This window comes from Wyeomyia smithii, chromosome 3 (assembly GCF_029784165.1).
Source record: "Wyeomyia smithii strain HCP4-BCI-WySm-NY-G18 chromosome 3, ASM2978416v1, whole genome shotgun sequence".
In the NCBI taxonomy this organism is placed as follows: Eukaryota; Metazoa; Arthropoda; class Insecta; order Diptera; family Culicidae; genus Wyeomyia; species Wyeomyia smithii.
Window position 1 is genome coordinate 219,835,978 of NC_073696.1, and position 20,960 is coordinate 219,856,937.

Consider the following 20,960-nt stretch of genomic DNA (forward strand, 5'->3'; position numbering starts at 1 on the left):
TTACCACTTTTTGCAGTTTTTTGCCTTTGTTTCTTAAAATAGTTGTATAGTTTGCGTCGAAAAACTCTTTAATTATAAAAGTATATGATCAGGGACATTCACATATTACGTAACGGAAAATTTTGACAATTTTGAGTACCTCCCACCCCTAAGAAACGTAATTTTGCATGGGGGCCCCGGCAATCGAACGCTTCGTTGAATTCCTGCCTCGTTATGTTACGTGATAAATGAATGATCTCTTATACACGTTAGAGGGTTTGAAGCTGCCATTCAGTGATTATACTCTAAATCGTACTTCATTGCAGCAAATCCGTGAAGTGAACCGTTAAAATCGAAATGGTGAAGCAAATTTTTACTTCATTGGCAATGTAGTATGCTGGAAATTATTATTTGGAACTTTTCGTATAAAACTAATGTTATTCTATTTCATAAGGACGGTAAAATTGTAACAAATATAGTCGGTCGACCTTACGTTAATCGAATTGCAATTCTTGTGAGTTACGATGGAACAGCAAAGCTCTTGGGCGCGCTTAAAATTGATTCAAGCTCCGACAAAAACATCTCCAAGGTAGTTCATAATACGCTAGTGGATTGAAGTATTTCGGACAAGTTTGTGTTGCTGTTTTCTTTTAAGTGATTTGTTCGGTCGAAAGCTAACCAATCTTACTCGTCTTCTTCATATCTATGAACTTACATGCAATAATATAATATAATATACGGCAAAAGCAGCAACCCTTAAATACTTGTCTTCAACCGTTTTACAAAAGCATCAAACGAAACCAATTCATTCATAGCCAATCAATTATCCAATAGTTCGCTTAAACCGGCTCAAACGCAATCAAGTTCGCGGCGATTATAAAGAGCTATTTTTTCTATATGGACCCCCGCACTGCGACCAGAATAGTTGACCTATTCTGAGATATACCCGGGTACCTGCTGTATCCTGCACTTCTGTTATTAGCAATACCGCTATTGAGAGGTGGCATGCTTATTTTAATTTTATCCCTGCTTGTGTGTAAAGATTTTACCCGCTGACTTGCTGTAATATACCAAGCCTCGTTCCTCCTGTCAAATATCACCAATTATAATTCCCTGGAGAAGTTTCATTGTGCGTCCTTCTGGTTAGTTTGTTATGAGAGGGACTTATTTCGTTCAATAATAAAATAAACCCAACTGTTGGAGACAAAACAGCCTGAACAACCCTGCCAATAGTCGGTATATGCCATCACCGTCTTATGAATCCATTGAACTGAATTCGGCTGTCACCCCGGCATATCAACAAGGCGGAACGTCAATGCCAATGAGAAGACAAATTCATCCAGATCAGTGCGCGTGTGAAAATTAAAACTACAGCAGGAGATTAACCTGAAATTTATTAATTTGCTACTGAATTGATAAGTAATTACAGCCTAAGAGCGATAGCTTGTAAGTAAATACAAAATCTCTTGAAATGTTTTATTGAAATTTGCCTAAAATAAATGCAGGAAAAGATAGCTTAGAAGGGAGAGAAAGAGAAGTTGGATAGCGTCAATAAGCAGAAGAAAACTTGAAAATTTGTAAGTAATATTAATACTAAACCTTAACCTAAACTTAATGAATAAAATTTGCAGTTGAGCTGCATAGATCGTGCTGCTACAAAAACCGAGTTTTCATAACAACATTCTCAAAAATTGTCAATGCCAATAATCCGCACACCGCCGAATCCTAACCTCAATAGTGAGGAGAGCAACTGTGTTGCCGGCAAGCGGCCAGATACCGCAGACGATTTCGTCCAGTGTGACGCTTGTGATGCCTGGTGGCATTATTCTTGTGCGGGAGTCACCGATTCAATTGCTGAACGGGCTTGGACGTGTGCCAATTGCTCTGCTGTTCCGAGTGTGACCTCCAGAAGTACCGTGTCGGGACGTGCGTCTTTGTTACGAGACACTATGAATCGGTTGAAGGAGAAGCAGGAGCTAGAAAAGCAGCGGATGGAATTAGAATTGCAACGGAAATTCCTGCATGAACAGCAAGAACTCTGGAATGCGACCCTGGCCGATGATAATAGAAGCCAGAGAAGTCGCGTGAGCTGGCGTGACGCATTAAAGCGTGTGAATGAATGGCTGGGACCAGAAGAAGGCACGGTGGGTAACCTTGGTGGACCACCAGCGGCCTCTCAGATCCAACAGAATTCTACAAAGCCAACGGCGAGTACACCATTGCTCGGAAATGCATCCGATCCACTGAAACTGCTAGAAGAAAAGCTGGATATCTGCAAGACCAGCCGGCGCCGTCGCGTGAGGATATTATCCAGCTGCAACATCAACTACAACAGTGCAAAGAGATGCTAGCAGAAATGCGTATATCAAGTACGGCTACAAGACCAACCGGAACTATTCCCAAACATCGACCGGAAGTTATTGATACAGGTAAGCGTCATGCCAATACGATGAATAATGATCGCGATCTGCAATTCAATTGATAATAGAATCGAGCAGCAGCGTAACAATAACGCGCGCTCTGATCAAGTTACCGTTAATGAAAATTATTTTTTACGATCCCTTTACCCGTCCGATACGCAACAAAAACAAGATGGTCCCGTAAAGACTGTGCCAGTGGCACAGTTAAATAGGTAAATCACCCTTATTCCGATCAGTTCTTACAGCAATTACCTCCAGTGAATCACGTATCGAGTCCGCCTACCAATAGTATCAATCCGCAGTATATACCTTTAGCAAACCGAAAGGGTACTCAACAGCAAGAATGTCCCGGTCATGCGGTCTCAGATCAACATGTTTTAGCACCGAATCAGCAGCAGGTAGTGTCGGTTAACCACGGTCCAACTCCACAGCAGCTTTCAGCCCGACAGTCATTGGGTCGCGATCTACCGTGTTTCTCAGGAAACCCGCCTGAGTGGCCGATATTTATTTCGAACTACGAGAACACGACAGCCGCGTGTGGGTACACTAACGGCGAGAACATGCTGCGGCTTCAGCGATGTTTAAAGGGGCAAGCGATGGAAACCGTCCGCAGTCGGTTGGTGCTGCCACAAGCGGTACCCCACATCATAGAAACGCTTCGTATGAGATATGGGCGACCGGAGCTGCTTATCAATGCTATGTTACGTGACGTGAGAGCGATGCCGATTCTTAGATCTGAGAAGCTCGAAGGTCTTATTGAGTACGGACTGGCGGTGCAGGGCTTGTGTGATCACATTATAGCAGCAAATGAGCAGGCTCATCTCACTAATCCCACACTGTTGCAAGAGCTGGTTGGAAAGCTGCCTGAGAATCAGAAACTTATGTGGGCCGGTTTCAAGCGAAATGTTCCGAATGCTGATCTGAGCGCGTTTTGCGAATATATGGCTGGTATTGTGCGCGATGCATCGACTGTCGTGGTCAGTGAGCCTGAGGAAAGAAAGGTAATGAATAAAGAAAGACGAGCAAAGGCCTATGTGAATTCGCATACTCCTGTAGGTGATGCAACCTCACTGCCGTCGAAAGAGGTGAAATCGTTTCGCTGTCTATTTTGTGATAGGCCTGGTCATCGTATGCGTGAGTGTGCGGCGTTTCAAAACCTCAGCGTTGAGGATCGGTGGCGAAAGGTACGTTCACTTGGGCTCTGCCAAAATTGTCTCTTCGGTCATGGTAGGCGTTCCTGTCGCAGCAGTAGCCGATGTGGAATTGAGGGGTGTCAGTATCGTCATCATTCTCTACTACACAACCCAAAAAGGGTGCAGTATGAATCCAAGCTCGACAGTGCAGAGAACCACGCTCATGATTACCTGGGCTCGTGCGTTTTATTCAGAATTTTTCCGGTAACCATCTACGGTGAGTCTGGCAAAGCTGATGTCTATGCGTTTTTGGATGAAGGGTCTTCACTTACGCTAGTGGAACGTGATCTTGCGGCACAAATTGGTCTAAAGGGCTCACCGCAACCACTGTGTTTGTATTGGACTGGCAACACATCCAGAACGGAGGAAACATCGCAGAAGGTGTCTTTCGATATAGCGGGTGTGGGAAAGAGCCGTCGCTACAAAGTTGAAGGAGCACGAACGGTTGCAAAACTCAATTTACCCAGTCAGAGTTTCAAGGCGGAAACAGCAGTGCAGCGTTTCGAACACCTGCAGAATTTACCTGTGCATGGCTACGAGAACGCTGTTCCAAAACTTTTTATAGGAGTAGACAATCTGCATTTGGCAGTACCATTAAAAACGAAGGAAGGTGAAGCCGGTCCCGTAGCCGTTAAAACTCGTCTTGGATGGTGCGTGTATGGCAAACAGCGTGACAATACTTGCAACGCGTATAGTTTCCACATTTGTGAGTGTACGACGTATGAACAGTTGCATGAGACGATGAAGCAGTTTTTTGCACTTGAGCAAGCGAGCATCGGGCCTGCCGTCGTTGTTTCGGAAGAGGAAGAGCGAGCACAGAGAATCCTGGAGAGCACAACAAGACGCATAGGAGACCGCTTCGAAACAGGATTACTGTGGAAACAAGACGACATCACATTGCCGGACAGCTACGGTATGGCAGTCCGACGGCTGGAATGCCTCGAGCGGAGAATGGTTCGAAATCCAGAGCTCAAAGAAAATCTCCACCGCCAAATTGCAGAGTATGAGGCTAAAGGATACGCGCATAAGGCAACAGAAGCGGAGATGGAGAATGCCGACCCACGTAGGATTTGATATCTCCCATTAGGAGCGGTCACCAACGCGAAGAAGCCGGGGAAAGTGCGTGTCATTTGGGATGCTGCGGCAAAGGTCGATGGTGTGTGTCTGAATTCGGTACTACTGAAAGGCCCCGATCAGTTAAGCTCCCTCCCTGGTGTACTTTTCCGATTCCGTCGATTCCAGGTGGCAGTGAATGCGGACATTCGAGAGATGTTTCATCAGATCCGCATTCGTGAGGCTGACAAACATTCGCAGCGGTTTTTGTGGCGCCCCAATCCATCGAAACAACCAGAGGTTTACCAGAGGATGTTGCAACATTCGGCTCCACCTGCTCACCGGCATCCGCTCAATATGTCAAGAATTTGAACGCAAGGAATCACTCACAAATATATCCTCGCGCCGCGCAAGGTATCATCGACTGTCATTACGTCGATGACTATTTAGACACCTTTGGGAGTTCGGCGGAAGCACAGCAAGTTGCAAAAGAAGTGCGTTTAGTACACAGTAAAGGGGGATTTACTCTGCGTGGCTGGCGTTCTAACAGTCGTCGTGTGCTCAAGGAACTGGGAGAATCCGATATCGTAACATGCAAAAGCCTGGCCCTGGGAAGTGATGATCGTACCGAACGAGTTTTAGGGATGCTCTGGACCCCGCATACAGACGAACTCAGTTTTTCGACACAGATGAGCACTGAAGTACAAACGTTACTCCTCAGAAAGAATCGGCCAACGAAGCGGCAAACACTGCGCTGCGTTATGACCCTGTTCGATCCACTAGGACTGCTGTCACCGTTCGTAGTACATGGGAAAATACTCATACAAAACCTTTGGCGGACAGGAGCGGAGTGGGATAAGGAGGTTGATGATAATTCGTTCGACCTTTGGCAGAAGTGGATCAAGATGATAGGTTTCATTGGTACTGTTCGTATTCCGAGGTGCTATTTCACTCGAGCTACTGCTGAGACTTACAATGCTGCGCAAATGCACGTCTTTGTTGACGCCAGCGAGAAAGTTTATGCGTGTGCTGTGTACATCCGCACCATGAATAACAGTGCCAAAGGTCAGTGCGCTTTGCTGGCAGGTAAAGCTAGAGTAGCGCCAGTTAAACCGATGTCAGTGCTCGGGTTGGAGCTCAAAGGATGTGTGATTGGGGCGAGGCTAGCAAAGCACGTTCAGGAACATCACCGTATTCCGATCGACAGGCGCTTCTATTGGACAGATTCGACCACAGCGTTGTCGTGGATCCGAGGTGACCCACGCAACTATCGACCATACGTTGCCCACCGAATTGGGGAAATTCTGGAGGTGTCCAGCGTAGCCGAATGGAGATGGGTTCCATCAAAACTTAACCCAGCAGATGAAGCCACCAAATGGGGTAAAGGACCGTATTTTAGCGATGAGAGCAAATGGTTTGCTGGGCCAACTTTCCTGCAGCTGCCCGAAGAAGAGTGGCCACATCAAGTAGAGGCAACTGTAGCTACAACTGAAGAAGTCCGAATGACAGTTCTACTTCATACGACTAAAAAATTTACGGTTTTCTGTGAGCCGTTCAGCCATTGGGAAAGTTTACTTGGAGTAATACGATGCGTGCTTCGCTTTATCAACAACATTCGGCGTGGACGTACAAGGTTTGCTGAACAACTGGAGCAAAACGAACTGCGAGCTGCCAGAGATGCAGTCTTCAACCAAGTACAATACGAAATATATACCGAAGAGATAATGGTTCTGGCCAAAATCGACACACTGCCTTCAACCACCCAGGAACGATCAATAAGGACAGTAGCCTGTACCAATTTATGCCGGTTATAGACGATAACGGGGTGATTCGACAAGGTAGTCGCGCAAGGAAGGCAGAGCATTTACCTTTCGACACAAGATACCCCATATTGCTCCCAAGAGACCATCCCGCTACGAGACTGCTTATCGATTATTACCATCGTATGCCAATGCCAATCCTGAAACGGTGGTCAATGAAATGCGACAGCTATATCCTAGCTAAGATCCCAAGACTTCGGACGATGGTGGAATTGGTATCACGAACGTGTCAATTCTGCAAACTACGCAGAGCTAAGCCTCAAATACCACCAATGGCACCGCTGCCATCGGCACGTCTGGCGCACCATGTCCGCCCCTTCAGTTACGTGGGGATTGATTATTTTGGCCCAGTACTGGTAAAAGTGGGTAGATCGAACGTAAAACGGTGGATTGCTCTGTTCACTTGTTTAACAGTTCGAGCAGTGCATCTGGAAGTAGCATATAGCTTATCAACAGCTTCTTGCATTTCGTGCGTTAGAAGATTTGTCAGCCGCAGAGGGTCTCCGGTGGAATTCTACAGTGACAACGGGACAAACTTCCAGGGTGCAGATCGGATTCTTCGCGAGCAAATTAACCAAGGACTTTCGGCGACCTTTACTAACGCAGAAACTAAATGGAACTCCAATCCACCTGAAGCTCCACACATGGGAGGAGCGTGGGAGCGTTTAGTTCGATCCGTTAAAGCCGCGATGGGGGAAGCGTATTCGGACGGGAAGTTGGACGATGAAGGGTTGCAAACTTTGGTCGTGGAGGCGGAGAGCTTGGTAAACTCGAGGCCTCTGACGTATCTACCACTAGACTCTGAAGAGTCCGAAGCGCTCACTCCGAACCATTTTTTGCTTGGTAGCTCGGGAGGAGTGAAGCAACCTGTGTCCGTTATCGATTCTGCCAAACCGCAATTTTTGAAAGCTTCGTGGGAGCAGATCCAGAAGCAGCTCACCGTCTTTTGGAAGCGCTGGCTGGACGAATATTTGCCGTTTATTCGCAGACAGCCAAAATGGTTTGACGAGAGTCGGCCATTGAGAGAAGGGGATTTGGTTTTGATCGTGGATGAAAGAAAGCGCAGTTGGTGGACACGAGGCCGAATTGTCGAGGTGATGCCAGACGGAGAAGGGAGGGTCCGTCAAGCGCTTGTGCAAACAACGAGCGGTTTGATACGACGTCCGACGACGAAATTAGCACTTTTAGACGTAGGAGAAGGTGCAGTCTTGGCCAACAGCAAGATGCACTGGGGAGAGGATGTTGGAGACAAAACAGTCTGAACTACCCTGCCAATAGTCGGTATATGCCATCACCGTCTTATGAATCCATTGAACTGAATTCGGCTGTCACCCCGGCATATCAACAAGGCGAAACGTCAATGCCAATGAGAAGACAAATTCATCCAGATCAGTGCGCGTGTGAAAATTAAAACTACAGCAGGAGATTAACCTTAAATTTAATAATTTGCTACTGAATTGATAAGTAATTACAGCCTAAGAGCGATAGCTTGTAAGTAAATACAGAATCTCTTGAAATGTTTTATTAAAAATTGCCTAAAATAAATGCAGGAAAAGATAGCTTAGAAGGGAGAGAAAGAGAAGTTGGATAGCGTCAATAAGCAGAAGAAAACTTGAAAATTTGTAAGTAATATTAATACTAAACCTAAACCTAAACTTAATGAATAAAATTTGCAGTTGAGCTGCATAGATCGTGCTGCTACAAAACCGAGTTTTCATAACAACACCAACCTTAAGTCCTTTGTGACAACGAAAGGCCAGATTCTACTAGGATTCGAACCTACGATCATTCGCTTGGCAAATCGGACTCTGTAAACTTGCAGCCACGCAGCTCTCTTAAAGAGCTCATGGAGTTGGCATTCATATTTCTTGGTTGTAAAGCGACCCCTTTTCACTCATCCTACGCAATATTCATAGCAACAAACGTTTATCGCCTGAAAATAAATTTGCTCTGATCATTGACCACAGAAGAATTAAATTGCATTTCTGTTTCATTTCTGTTTAACATTTCAGTTTTTATAGTCAAACTTTACATTCAGGTACTTTTCCGATGTACGAAGCCTTTTCAGTGTCCTAATCGAGCTACGAATTTTCTACATGATTCTTTCGCATGTGCCGAGATTAATAAAGTAGTTTCAGACGCTGTAACTGAAATGATGAGGAATCACTTGAGGTATTTTATCCCAGGATAAGTTGGATTGGCTTTTTTAGACTCAGATGTCCCGCTTGAAATCAAAAGAAAAATGATCAGGCGATTGAAAGCGAGGGATCCTTTTGTAGTTTTTGTCGTGTATCTCAAGCATTCAAATCTTGAACCGTTACTAGTATGTGATCCCATCTCGTTTCATACAAAACCGATGATTTCTTTCCGAGTTTTGAACTAAATATTGATTTTTTAGACCATAACCCAGCCAAAAGAAAAATAATAAGGAATAACAAACTTCTGTCAAAAAATTACTCGATGTAAATTATGAAAGATTATAACCGTGTTTTGATACATAATGGATTCATACCGAAAAAATATCCATCTCATTCAAAATTCGCACTTTTTAACAAACATCAAAAGTTTTAGATTATTTTAAACTTAAGAATAACAAAATTATTATTTTATAAAAAATATAAGTATTTTTGAATACGTTTGCCGAGAGATATGCTAAAAAAATTTAAAAAAAAACCGTACAAGTTTCATGTAAATCGATTTCTAAACTATAAGCGCTTTGTGGGTCTATTAAATAAACTCCGATCAACTTCAAACTTTCATGGCTTATTGTAGAGGTCAAAAGGAAACTTTTTCAGCCCGGCGCTCTTCGAGATCGATAGTTTCAAAAACGGCCATATAAAATATGGCCACTCTACTACACACGTTAAGAAAACAATACCCAAGACCAACATTTACACTGCGAGGCCTTATTCAGTAAAATTTTTATTTATCCAAAAATTAACTAAATCAAGTGGTGAAGATTGGTACTTAAACCGTCAGAACTCTATTTGGACCGGCACTCATGGACATATTGTGTTCCATTTCTCTATCCTGAATTTTTACCAAAAGTTTTGTTATAACATCTAATTTATTTTAAAAAAAGGAACAAACCTAACTCAATTTTTTGTGAACAATATTTTTTGGTATTTTGAACGAATATTGTAGTAAAAAAATCTTTTTTGAAAAAATTATTTATACAACCTTACCTTACTAATCAGACGAGGTTTTAGGCTGGGTTTCACCAGTTCTTCAGACGTCTCTTAACCCATAAGTCTCCTTAAATCTGGTCGAGCCACCATTCACGCTGCGCCCCTCTATTTCTGGTGCCGGCAGAGTTGCTGAAAAGAAGTGATTTCACAGAGCTGTCGTCCGGCATCTTTACGAGGTGACCGGCCCTCCGCAACCTATTGACTTCCGGCAAGTGTGCAATGGAGTTCTCTCCAAGTGCCACGTGCAGCTCGTGGTTCATGCGCCGTTGCCAGTCTCCGTCGTCCGTCTATACTCCACCGTAGATAACCTACAGCACCTTCCGTTCGAAAACTTAAGGTCCTCAGCGAGAAGCATTGTTGTCTCGATTCCGTAGAGGACTACCGGTCTTAGCTGGGTTTTGTACAGCGTCAACTTCGTGTGTCGTCGCACTCGACTCGATCGAAGTGTTTTCTGGAGTGAAAAGTAGGCACGATTTCCAGCCTGGATGGGTCTCTGGATCTCTTTGCTGGTGTTTTTGCCAGTGGTCACCAGTGACCCCAAATACACGAACTCGTCGACCACCTTAAACTCATCTACAGAGACTTGAGACGCATTTAGTCGCAGTCCGATTCTTCTGACTTCGGCTTCCAGTCGGGCGTAAGTTTTCTCCGTCGTCGTAAAGTTACGTGTTATGGTGTCAAAGTCATCCGCGAAGCCTAGAAGCTAAACAGACCTAGACCGCTGTGAAGTCGATGAAGATGTGATGTGTGGGCACGTTGTACTCACGATATGTCTGTAAGAGTTTACATTTCGTAAAGTGACAAAGCTATTCTTTTGTGATATTTACCTGCGTATAGTAAAGTGTACCTGTTAAATTACCCGAACGTTGTGAAATATCGTTGAATCACTAGTTTGCTGCCACCAACGAACAATTGTATTGTGTGGATTAAGATAATAAGCCTTCTTCCTCCATGGGCTATTTCGCAGCTACGTGCACTAAAGCGTATACGTAATGCTTGGCAGCGTAAATACCGAATCATTAAAACAAATGAGACAAAAAGTAATTTTAAACGAGCAAGTACAGATTTTCGTCGATTGAACGCCAGATTATACAAAAGCTATGTAATTCGGGTACAAACTGATCTCCGTCGAAACCCTAAACAGAACTGTAACTGAGAACTTCGTAAATTCGAAAGTGTTCGGTAATTCCTTCTAATGTTTACCTCGATGGAACAGAAGCAACATGTTTCCTGGATTCATATGAGTTGTTTGCTAAATTTTTCGCTTCTGTTTTCGCCGACAGCACTGCTTCCGAATCGGATGCTGAGATTGCTTCGGCAGATGTACCGCTAAAGTTAGTTGATCTAAGTACATTTGTAATTACTGCGGATATGATACTGGGAGCTGCGAAAAGACTTAATACTTCATTTTCTGTGGGGCCCGATGGAATCCCAGCAGTAGTCTATACCCGTTGTGCAACCGTTTTAGCTGAACCCTTATCTCGCTTTTTCAATCGATCATTTGAGCAAGGAAAATTCCCGCAGATTTGGAAGCAGTCGCACATGTTTCTTGTATTTAAAAGTGGAGATCGGCGTAACATTAGGAATTATCGGGGCATTACCAGTCTTTCTGCCTCGTCTAAATTGTTTGAAATTGTGGTTAGCTCGAGAATCTTATCTTGCCCGAAAAACTACATTTCTAGCGAACAACACGGGTTCATGCCAGGACGTTCTGTTACCATAAATCTATTGGACTTCACTACGACTTGCATATCGCACATGAAGCAAAAGGCCCAGATCGACGTCATATACACTGATTTAAAGGCAGCTTTTGACCGAATTGATCACCGCATACTTTTACGAAAGCTTTTGAGACTTGGTGCGTCGCATCAATTTGTTGGTTGGCTAAGATCCTACTTATGCGGTTGGACACTATGCGTGATGTTGAGCTCCTGTTTATCCTCCACGTTCTCCAATACATCTGAAATACCACAAGGTAGTAATATAGGGCCGCTCCTTTTCTTACTTTATTTAGACGATGTGACATTGCTATTAGGTGCTGGATGTAAGCTGGTGTATGCTGATGATCTGAAGCTGTATTTGGCTGTGCCATTGATGATTGTCGTGAGTTACAAAGATTGTTGGGTATTTTTAGAAGTTGGTGCCGCAGAAACTGGCTCATAGTCAGTATTGCGAAATGTCAGATCATGACATTCCATCGTATTGCGAATCCTGTCCTGTTCGACTATAAGATTGATGGTCATGTGATCGAAAGAGTGGATCAAGTAAACGACCTTGGTGTTTTACTCGATGCCAAGCTCAACTTTAATCTGAACCGCTCATTTATCATTTCTAAGGCAACTCGACAACTCGGCTTCATTGGTAAATAGGACGTGATTTTAATGATCCATACTGTTTGAAGGCTTTATACTGTTCACCCGTGAGACCAATATTGGAAAATGCGTGTTTGATTTGGTCTCCTTATCAGCTTAGTTGGATTCTGAGGATTGAACGAGTACAAAAAAGATTTATCCGCTTAGCTTTGAGAAATCTTCCCTGGCGTGATCCCGCTAACCTACCACCGTATTACGAGCGGTGTCGCCTTGTTGGCCTTGACACGCTTGTACGACGCAGGAGAATCCAGCAAGCCGGATTTGTGGCCAAGTTATTGAATGGCGAAATTGACTCACCGAAAACCCTATCTTTGATGAATTTTCGCGCTCCGCAACGCTCACTAAGGTCCGCTGGATTGCTACAATCCAGAGTGCATCGCACAATGTTCGGTTACAATGAACCTGTCACTGCATGTGTTCGAGCATTCACTACAGTTGAAGAGATCTTCGAATTCGGTGAACCGTCGAACAAATTCCTCCGAAAAGTGACTATGTCTAATATTTTTTAATTGACCATATAGAATAATATTAGGACCTATGTTTTATATGCTGACTCGGGGAAACCCAATGTATTATTTGTTGAATTTAATGTTAGTTCGTAATGTTTGTAGTTTTATTATTGACAAATTGTAAATGTGTAATATTGTAGATGTGTAAAATTGTAAATGTGTAAAATTGTAAATGTATTCCTAACAAAAGATGATGGGGTTTTTATGCCTCCATGACGATGGCCTCAAAAGGCTTTTCCCCATCCACTAACTTTCATGGAGACCAATATGGTCAGATGAAAATAGATAATAAATAAATTAATAAATAAATAAATAAATAAATCTGTCGGATTGAGAAGATCTGGTCCGCGGTGGCACGGGCTCCCATGAAGCCCGCTCGGTATTGGCCCACGAATCTCCTGGTTAAAGGTGATAGACGACGGAACAGGATCTGTTAAAGTGTTTTGTAGGCGGCATTGATAAGTGAGATACCGCGGTAGTTACGACACACCAGCTTGTCGTCCTTCTTGTAGATAGGGTAGACGACTCCCTCCATCCACTAGCCTGTCAGTCCCACTGCAGCGCTCTCGCCAGCGCCTCTCTCCCATGTTTGAAGAGCTTGCTCGGCAGTCCGTCTCTGCCTGCGGCTTTGTTGTTCTTCAGCTTCCCGATCTCACAAAAAGCTTCATGAACATCGGGGGCTGGTACTCGGTCATCTGCTGCTGGTACATCTGGGTCAGTTCCTGCTCCACTTCTGTTTACTGTATCGCCAATCAGGTGTCCATCAAAGTACTCCTTTCACCTATCGACCACCTTCGCTGGCATCCGGGAGAAATGTCCCATCCGCGTCGTTGCACATGTCGGCTTGCGGCACGTAACCTCAGCGAGACTGGTTTACCTTCTCATAGAACTTCCGCGTCTCTCTGGCACGGTACAGCTGTTCCAGCTTTCTATGTTCACGATCCTCTTGCTGGCGCTTCTTTTGTCTGAGAATCGTGGTCATGTCGTTCCGTGCCCGTTTGTAATTGACCTTGTTCTCTCTAGTTGACCTGCCCAGGTATATCGCACAGGTCAGGTTCTTTTCATTCACCGTTGCCTTGTACTCCCCGTTATATCAGTCGTTTTTGCCACTCGGTGCTTCCACTCCGTCTCGAGTGGCGATGCGCCAGGCCCCTCCGCCTTGTGTAGTACCGCTTCGAGCTGTTGCGCGTATTCCTCCGCAGCCTGGAGGTCCCGGAGCTGCTTGATGTTGAGCCGCGGGGTTCGGCGATGTCGGGCGTGGTATACGGTTGACAGTTTTGAGCGCAGAGATCCACAACTAGGTAATAGTCCCAGGCAATATCCGCACAGCGTTTGGTTCGTACGTTTGTAATGTCTGAGCAGAACCAGCCGTCGATGAAAACATGATCAATTTGGTTTGCTGTACGTTGATAAGGTGATCTCCAGGTGGTTTTGTGGATGCCTGTATTTTTTAGGAAAGAAGGTACTTCGAAATGCCAGTCCTCGGGTAGCTGCGAAGCTGACGCATCGCTAGCCATTGTCGTTCGTAACAGTGTGCAGCCTGTACGGGCCGATCATCGGCTTGTATATGGCTTCCCTACCGATCTCATGTCCCCGATGACGATCTTGATGTCTCTACGCGAGCAGCTATCGTAGAGTTTCTTCTACTGTGCGTAGAACGCTCCTTTCTCTACATCGGGTCTTCATTCGTAAGCAGTGCACATTGAACCGGCCTTTTATTCTCAACAAACACAATCTGTCGCTGATCGCCTACCACTTGATCACACGACTGTGCATCCTGCCCAGCACTATAATTCTGGGACCCAAATCATTGGTTGTACCGCCGCTCTGGTAGTACTGGACCCTGCGGCCACAAATCCTTGTCTCCTTTCCGGCAAAGCTCCTGGAGCGCAACGATGTCGAAGTGGCAGGGTTCTTGCAGAAACCGGTCGCCACCCGGGACCTTTAGCGATCTACAGTTCCATGTGAGCTTCCAATCGTCGTCCTTATCTCGTCGCCTAGGTCGTTGCCGATTCTTCCGTTTCGTATTCATTTCTTGATTATTCGTAGTATTTCAATTTTTCGGCATGTAGACTTACTACGGCTGTGGATGCCTTGTCTCGCGACAGAGCTGCCTTCTTGGGTGTAGCTGGCGAGACACCGCATTTCATAATTCAGCCGGATCAGATGCTGTTTGAGCCACCCCTAACATGGGAAACAGACGCTCAGGCGAGCTGCCCTCCTAGGAGAACAGCTCCCCCTTCTCTGTCAGCATACGTCCAAGTTCTCACTGGTTCACCGATCTTCCTTGGTTGTTCGTATCCCAGTTGGTACCACTTGGAGGTAGGGATAGGAGTTGCTGGGCATTCTGCTTTGGACCACACTGGGGTCTATTTTATGCTAACTAGTATGGGTGTACTGCAGAGCCGTAGCTACTCCGTTTCGCGTTGCAGAGAATTTTTATTTAATAAAACGTTATTTTTTGTGGAGTAAGCAGTTTGAAACCGTTATGTGCTCGACAAAAAAGGATCTTTACGCGTACAACGGAGTTCTCGGGTACTCACAAATTAAAATTCTTATACCGTTTGCAGTTTTCGTCCCATTTCGATTGCTTTAGCACCTAAAGATTCAGAAGCTCATTTATTTTCAAATAAGAGTTAGGGGTGTCCCGTCACATCCATGTCACGAACGTCATTCCCATACATTTTGCTTGAAGCCAATTTTCTCTGGCTCTCTGGCTCGATTTTACGTCAAAAGGCTGTCAGTGCTTTCGAAACAGCCGATTAAGCTTCGTTCATGCGAGATCAGCTTTTGCTGCAAGTAGTGTGTAGAAATGTAAAAAGCGAAGAACGTTTTTTTTTTGTTTCGTTAGTTCTCTAGATGTTGTGCAGGACATAAATGAATATGTCCAGACATGTTTCAACACGTTCTGGACCATAAATTCAATATTCATATTGATATGTATTCATTAGAACTTTTCACGCAAAAAAAAACGTGCAACAGCCTATGCGGCACAATGAACGGAGCTTAAGACCATATCATTAACAGTAGCGCCATCATCATCGGTGGCGGCTTCAGGAAACAGTCGCCGTGACATGGGTCTGTGTCCCGTAAGAATTTTCTTATTCCCGAAAATCCGGTTTTCCGGGTTTATATTCCCGGAATTTCCCGGAAATAAAGCAGGGATATAAACTTTATCATTTCTGTCTTAAAGTGGCGAGCCAGCTTGTGGTAAAAAACCTCCTTATTAAAGAAAAATAAAAACTACAAATTGTTAACTTAAATGAGCAGGTTTACATTGTGTAATTGAGTTTCAGAGGACCAATTTTTTACGCAGGTTCAGCTAGTTTTACTCTAACTGAGTAAGAGCTTCGTACATTTACTTCATATTCATATCGAGCTTGTATTCAAATACCCAGCCGTAAAAAAACTCACCTCAATTGACGAGTAATGGAAGATATACAGTAGGGCGCCAGTGAGTGTATGAAAAAAGGTCATTCGAATATCGTTTAGCGATAGGGTTCAAAAGTCCTCATGCAAAATTTCAGCTTAATCGGCCTTTGGGAACACGTCCCTCAAAGCGATCAATGTTTCAACTTTCTGACTGATAAAATGCACAGGTAAAAGTTCATGATATCGTCGGTATCGAATTTTTTTATGCCAAATGTCTAAAAGACGCATGAAACGTCGAGATCTGGTGTACCTTATCGGAAAAAAAATGTTGTGGATGATTTTTTTCGAGAAGACGAATCTTTTGAGCCCTATCGTTAAACGAAATTAAAATAAATCCAGCTTCGAGAGTCGCCGACCGATGTCAACCAACGATACTGAGAGAATCTATTCGCGAAGAAATACTGAGAGAATGGAGCGATTCAACGTCAGCCCAAATTTTAAATTTTACGATAGGCTTTGTTTGATCAGTGTTTACCATCAGACCAGGTAGAGTGTGGAATGCCTAGTTCAAAGTCCGGTCAGTCTACAATTTTTATTGTCTGATTTTATTTCGGACCGAACCGGAACAGAGTTGTTCGGGCCAGGTAACGGTCTGGGTTATGCTTCCGAGATGTGGAAAAGTCTGGCCAAAATATATTGAACTGAACATGAACATGAGTCACAAGATCATGTTGCAGGAAGTTAGGATACTGGCTCACAAAAAAATTAAAGAACTTATCCTTTTTGGCATATTTGCTCGACCAAAAAAATTGACTGATACCGTTAACATTAAAAAAAACTGGTGACTATTCAATAATGCTTATTGCTAATATTTCAGATTTTTCTTTTGGATTTTTTCACCTAATATCAATCACATAGGGTATCGAACGTCTTCGTCAGTGGTTTTCTTCGGCCCCCTTTTGCATAAGATTGCTGCAGAAAAACTGCCGAAGAAAACCACTGACGAAGACGTTCGATACCCTACATGAGAAAATTGCGTGGTGGGGCAATACAAACGCGTGAGGGGGCTTATCCCCTCCTAGCCCCCCCGGTACCTACGGGCCTGGTGTACTGCTGGTACGCACTGCCCAGCCATTTACCAACCTTTAGTTTTTCATGGCATCAATTGTAGGGATACAATACATTCTGGGACAGTTTTTCTATGCAACTGAGGGTTTTAGAACTGCAATGCCTTGAATAAAGTCCATGTCAAAATGCATACGCCGTTCTAGAAAATCTCTCTCGAATATAGAAAACTGTTTCCACCCATGGAAAATACTCAGTTTACTAAGTCGAACACATGTTCAAAATTTCGAATGAAAAATGGTCGGATAAATTTCTTTCATTTTGTTTTCATTTTTCTCATATTCTTTCATTGAAATGCTGAAATGTTGGTTACTCTGTCCCCGACCCTTACAACCCCAGATTCGGTCCTGCTGTCCTCCAAGTGCCTAATATGTTCCGGAAAACGGGACGCAACTCAAGCAGCCTCTGAGTCGTAGTCGGACATCTTCATTGTATCAGACCCCTTGGCCTCCGGCGGTCGAGTCTCATGTCCGACGCACCAGTATCTCAGGCATAGAGCAGGGATAGTCGGCCGACCTGCCGACGCGGTTGTCTAGATTGAGAAGCAGGCAAGAGTTACGCATGAGGAACTCATCGCGATCGCCAACTCCCTAAAGATGAGCAAAGTACCGGGAATTTACCTAACCTGGCAATCAGGATGGCGATAAAAACTACCCGCGGGCTGTTTCGGATAGTCATGCAGAGGTGCCTGGATAACTGCCTCTTCTCGGATAGGTGAAAGCGACAGAAATTGGCCTTACTGCCGAAGTTTGGGAAATCGTCAAGGAAACCATCGGCGTATAGGCCTATTATACTCAACCGACTGGTTAAGTACACGGAGGGTGTAAACGGTCTGGCGAGTAACCAGTTTGGTTTCCTATTGCGAAATGGTCCAATTCCACGAAGAGTAGATGAACGCACCGACTTAGCACGTCTTCTACCTAAGTCCACGTTTTGTAAGTACGAGGAGCGACATGATGGCAGTGAGCGGGCCAGGTCAACCTAGTCCGGAGAATTTGCGACGACCCGAACTTCTGAAGCGCGGTTTGCGCAGCCACCTCTCAGATTGTCCTGAATCTACAACGTGTGTGGCGGGCCAACCACCATACGCCAGTGATAGCTAATTACCAGTTCCCAGGTAGTTAGCTAGGAGGTTCTAAGAGTAAATGGGGGGAGCTGCGTAGCCGCAAGGTTACAGAGTCCGCTTTGTCAAGCGGATGGTCGAGGGTTTGAATCTTAGTAGAATCAGGCCATTCGATGTCAAAAAGCACTATAAGTATGAGTTTATTCTCAGCCTCCCCACCACTTACCCTTGCTTTACGCTGAATTCTATAATACCTTTGCGTGACTTCCTCTTAACAAACATAAGTCCCTCTTATCAATAAAACTGGCCAGAAGGACGCACGAAGAAACTTCTCCAGGGAATTATAATTGGCGATTTTTGGCAGGAGGAAGGAGGCTCGGTATAGAAGAACAGGGTAAGCGTGTAAAACGAGGGGAAGTACATTACTCACAAGCACTGATCAAAAATAATAATAAGCATGCCACTTCTCAATAGCGGTATTGCTAAAAATAGAAGCGCGGGATACAGCAGACACCCGGGCATATCTTACAATAGATCAACGATTCTGGTCGCAGTGAAGAGTCCATACAGGAAAAAAAACAAAATTAGAGTAAATGGGGTGCATCAAGCACAAAAACTAGGACTGGAAACTGAAGGAGTTTCACTGGGTCCGGAATAGGCCGAGTAGGTGTCTGTGGGAGTGTAATTACTCCAGTATAACTCTTATATTTTCATCCCCACACCCTGAGTTCTCTTCTCTATTATCAGATTTCCCCACCACCTTGGAAAAAACACCTTTTGACTGTTACAGTGTTTTAGTTCAAAACAGTGATAGAAATAACTGATATTTTCTGATCTTTTATCAGTGAATTTATTATTTTAAATTATTATTTTTGAAAAAAAAACGACAGGTATCTTAAAAATGGTTGTAGGTGAATCTGAAGCAAAATCGATTGTAAAGGTTCAGTCGATAATTATCGTATTGTATTGTAATAATTCCTTTTCGTCCTTCGTCTTTCCTTTCTGTCTTTCAAAGTTCACGCTTCATCATATAGCCAAAGTGGTCTCGATCGGACAGAGTTTCAGACAGTGGGTGGGTTTATGTCCTTCGGTACAAAAACCGTGTAATTAGTGTAGTTCAAAAGCACGCGTAATGTCAGCACTATGCTGACTTTCATCTCGTTTTAGGAAGCTCTACACCTTTCTAGTTTTCAATCCAAATTCATTTGAAATCGGTCATTTGCTATTGGCAATAAATACAACACAAGATATTATGTTTGAACAGTTTATTTATTCAGTATGAAATTCAAATAGTTTCCTTGAATAAATCATTGATTCTCTTTGAGATTTTTGCATTTATAAAGTAAGTTAAGCGAAGGTCAGCGTGGCATAAAATTGCTTTACGTGACAATATTTTTCTCGAATATTTGATTTTCGTCAGAGGACTGTTGTACCTTTCGTCGTAACGGAATCTTGATAGCGGCTATTTGCTGATGTTCTACTGCACAACGTTCTGCACCTGCTGCCAAGTGCATTATTTAGTGCATTACATCTACATGATTTATGTATTGTCAAATTAAGCTTAAAAAATTAAACCAACCCCCTTTTTGATAACTGCCACTAATCTACTTATTAAGTTGCTTAATTTTACATCAGCATTGCAGCCATTCGACTGATTGTTTGCATACCATCAATCGTACGTTTCAAACTCCTTTTAAGTCGCTGACACTAAAGCAAACTAATCCTTCTTTTTGTCATATTCAACCTTGATGCTGCCGTGTTTGAGTGACGTCGTCTTCATACGTTCTAGAACTTCACTGTAAGCCGGAGCCAGAGGCTTTTGTACGACATCTCGATACTCGTAGTCTTTCTCAGGATCCAGCTAGAAGTGAATTTTAAAGCGTAAAAAATAAGCTCAAATCACGCGCGTTAAAGCTCAACTTACATTCAAACTGTAAGACATGTCGGAATCAAAGCAACGCAAATCACCGCACACGATGAATGGGATAATAGAGCGGTTAACTTCCGACTCGGTTTCGGTAGCGATTTTCTGCACATCGTCCAGCATTGGATTTATCATCTGCGGGATGTACCCTTCGGGTGGTTTATAGTTCTGACAGACGACGAACGCCTCAATACTGGAATTTCGAGAGCTGGCTGGCTTGGCAATGGAAACTTTTTCGAAAAAGATTCTCAACTGCGAATACAGTAAGGTAGTGTCTTTTCCGCGGAAAATTTTAGCTACAAAAGTGCCACCGAGTGTGAGAACGTGCGTGGTTATATTAAGAGCGGCTAGCAGTAGTTGAGACTGGATGTATTCATCAATATCGTGCAAACCTGTTACATCCGGTGCACCGTCACAGATTACAAGCTGAGCTTTCTGTCCATTTCCAAATTGCTCGATAATAGCATTGGCTGTGCTTGTTTTAGTGATATCTCCCTGAAGCTGTGTTACACCCGGCAGGGGAGCCATAGCTTGCAAATCTACGGCAATTATTTTTACATCGTCAGCTTCCTTATCCCGGTTCTCGTAAAGCTTTTTAGACAAGACTTGGCTCCAGCTGCCCGGTGCCGCACACAAATCTACTGCCCTGGTTACACCTGTATGAAGATTAGGAATCGTATAAAAGAAGCGCTCGATTGAAAAGTACACACGTAAATATTACCTTCGAAAATATTGAATACCTCATTGATATGGATTAGTTTAAAGGCGCTCCTTGCTCGCCAACCTTCCTCCTTAGCCAACCGGTAGTAGACATCACGTTTGTCCTTACTTGTTTTGCCCATTTAGTGAATTTTAAACTTTTTCCAAAATATTCATTAAACAGGAGGAAAATGCCAGTGCCTGCGTGTGCGTTGTTTTGGTTTGATATTGATTTTTTGACAT

At 43.9% G+C, this 20,960-nt stretch overlaps 3 protein-coding genes across 3 annotated transcripts; 2 read left to right on the top strand and 1 right to left on the bottom strand.

Annotated features, from left to right (window-relative positions):
- The first annotated feature begins 1,676 nt into the window (after positions 1–1,676).
- LOC129729067 (uncharacterized) lies at positions 1,677–6,459 on the top strand. The gene is made up of 3 exons (XM_055687549.1): positions 1,677–2,276; positions 2,645–4,655; positions 4,907–6,459. Exons 1-3 carry the CDS (start codon positions 1,677–1,679, stop codon positions 6,457–6,459), a joined length of 4,164 nt encoding a protein of 1,387 aa, XP_055543524.1.
- A 209-nt stretch (positions 6,460–6,668) lies between these two features.
- Positions 6,669–7,727, top strand: LOC129729069 (uncharacterized). Its single transcript, XM_055687550.1, has one exon. It carries the CDS (start codon positions 6,669–6,671, stop codon positions 7,725–7,727), a length of 1,059 nt encoding a protein of 352 aa, XP_055543525.1.
- An 11,617-nt stretch (positions 7,728–19,344) lies between these two features.
- On the bottom strand, positions 19,345–20,960 carry LOC129730119 (putative tRNA (cytidine(32)/guanosine(34)-2'-O)-methyltransferase). The gene is made up of 3 exons (XM_055689183.1): positions 20,740–20,960; positions 20,019–20,674; positions 19,345–19,955 (listed from the first exon to the last, which is right to left on the bottom strand). The coding sequence occupies exons 1-3, from the start codon at positions 20,858–20,860 to the stop codon at positions 19,812–19,814; spliced, it is 921 nt and encodes a 306-aa protein (XP_055545158.1). The 5' UTR covers positions 20,861–20,960; the 3' UTR covers positions 19,345–19,811.

What these genes read in the sequence shown, in the direction of transcription:
- LOC129729069 (XM_055687550.1), top strand. Translation starts at nt 6,669, where the DNA reads ATGGTGGAATTGGTATCACGAACGTGTCAATTCTGCAAACTACGCAGA.
- LOC129730119 (XM_055689183.1), bottom strand. Translation starts at nt 20,860, where the DNA reads ATGGGCAAAACAAGTAAGGACAAACGTGATGTCTACTACCGGTTGGCT. An exon ending in GGTATTCAATATTTTCGAAG is followed by an intron (nt 20,675 to 20,739) that starts GTAATATTTACG and finishes ATCTTCATACAG; the next exon opens with GTGTAACCAGGGCAGTAGAT. An exon ending in ACATGTCTTACAGTTTGAAT is followed by an intron (nt 19,956 to 20,018) that starts GTAAGTTGAGCT and finishes ATTCACTTCTAG; the next exon opens with CTGGATCCTGAGAAAGACTA.
- LOC129729067 (XM_055687549.1), top strand. Translation starts at nt 1,677, where the DNA reads ATGCCAATAATCCGCACACCGCCGAATCCTAACCTCAATAGTGAGGAG. An exon ending in AGACCAGCCGGCGCCGTCGC is followed by an intron (nt 2,277 to 2,644) that starts GTGAGGATATTA and finishes CAGTTCTTACAG; the next exon opens with CAATTACCTCCAGTGAATCA. An exon ending in GATGGAGAATGCCGACCCAC is followed by an intron (nt 4,656 to 4,906) that starts GTAGGATTTGAT and finishes AAACATTCGCAG; the next exon opens with CGGTTTTTGTGGCGCCCCAA.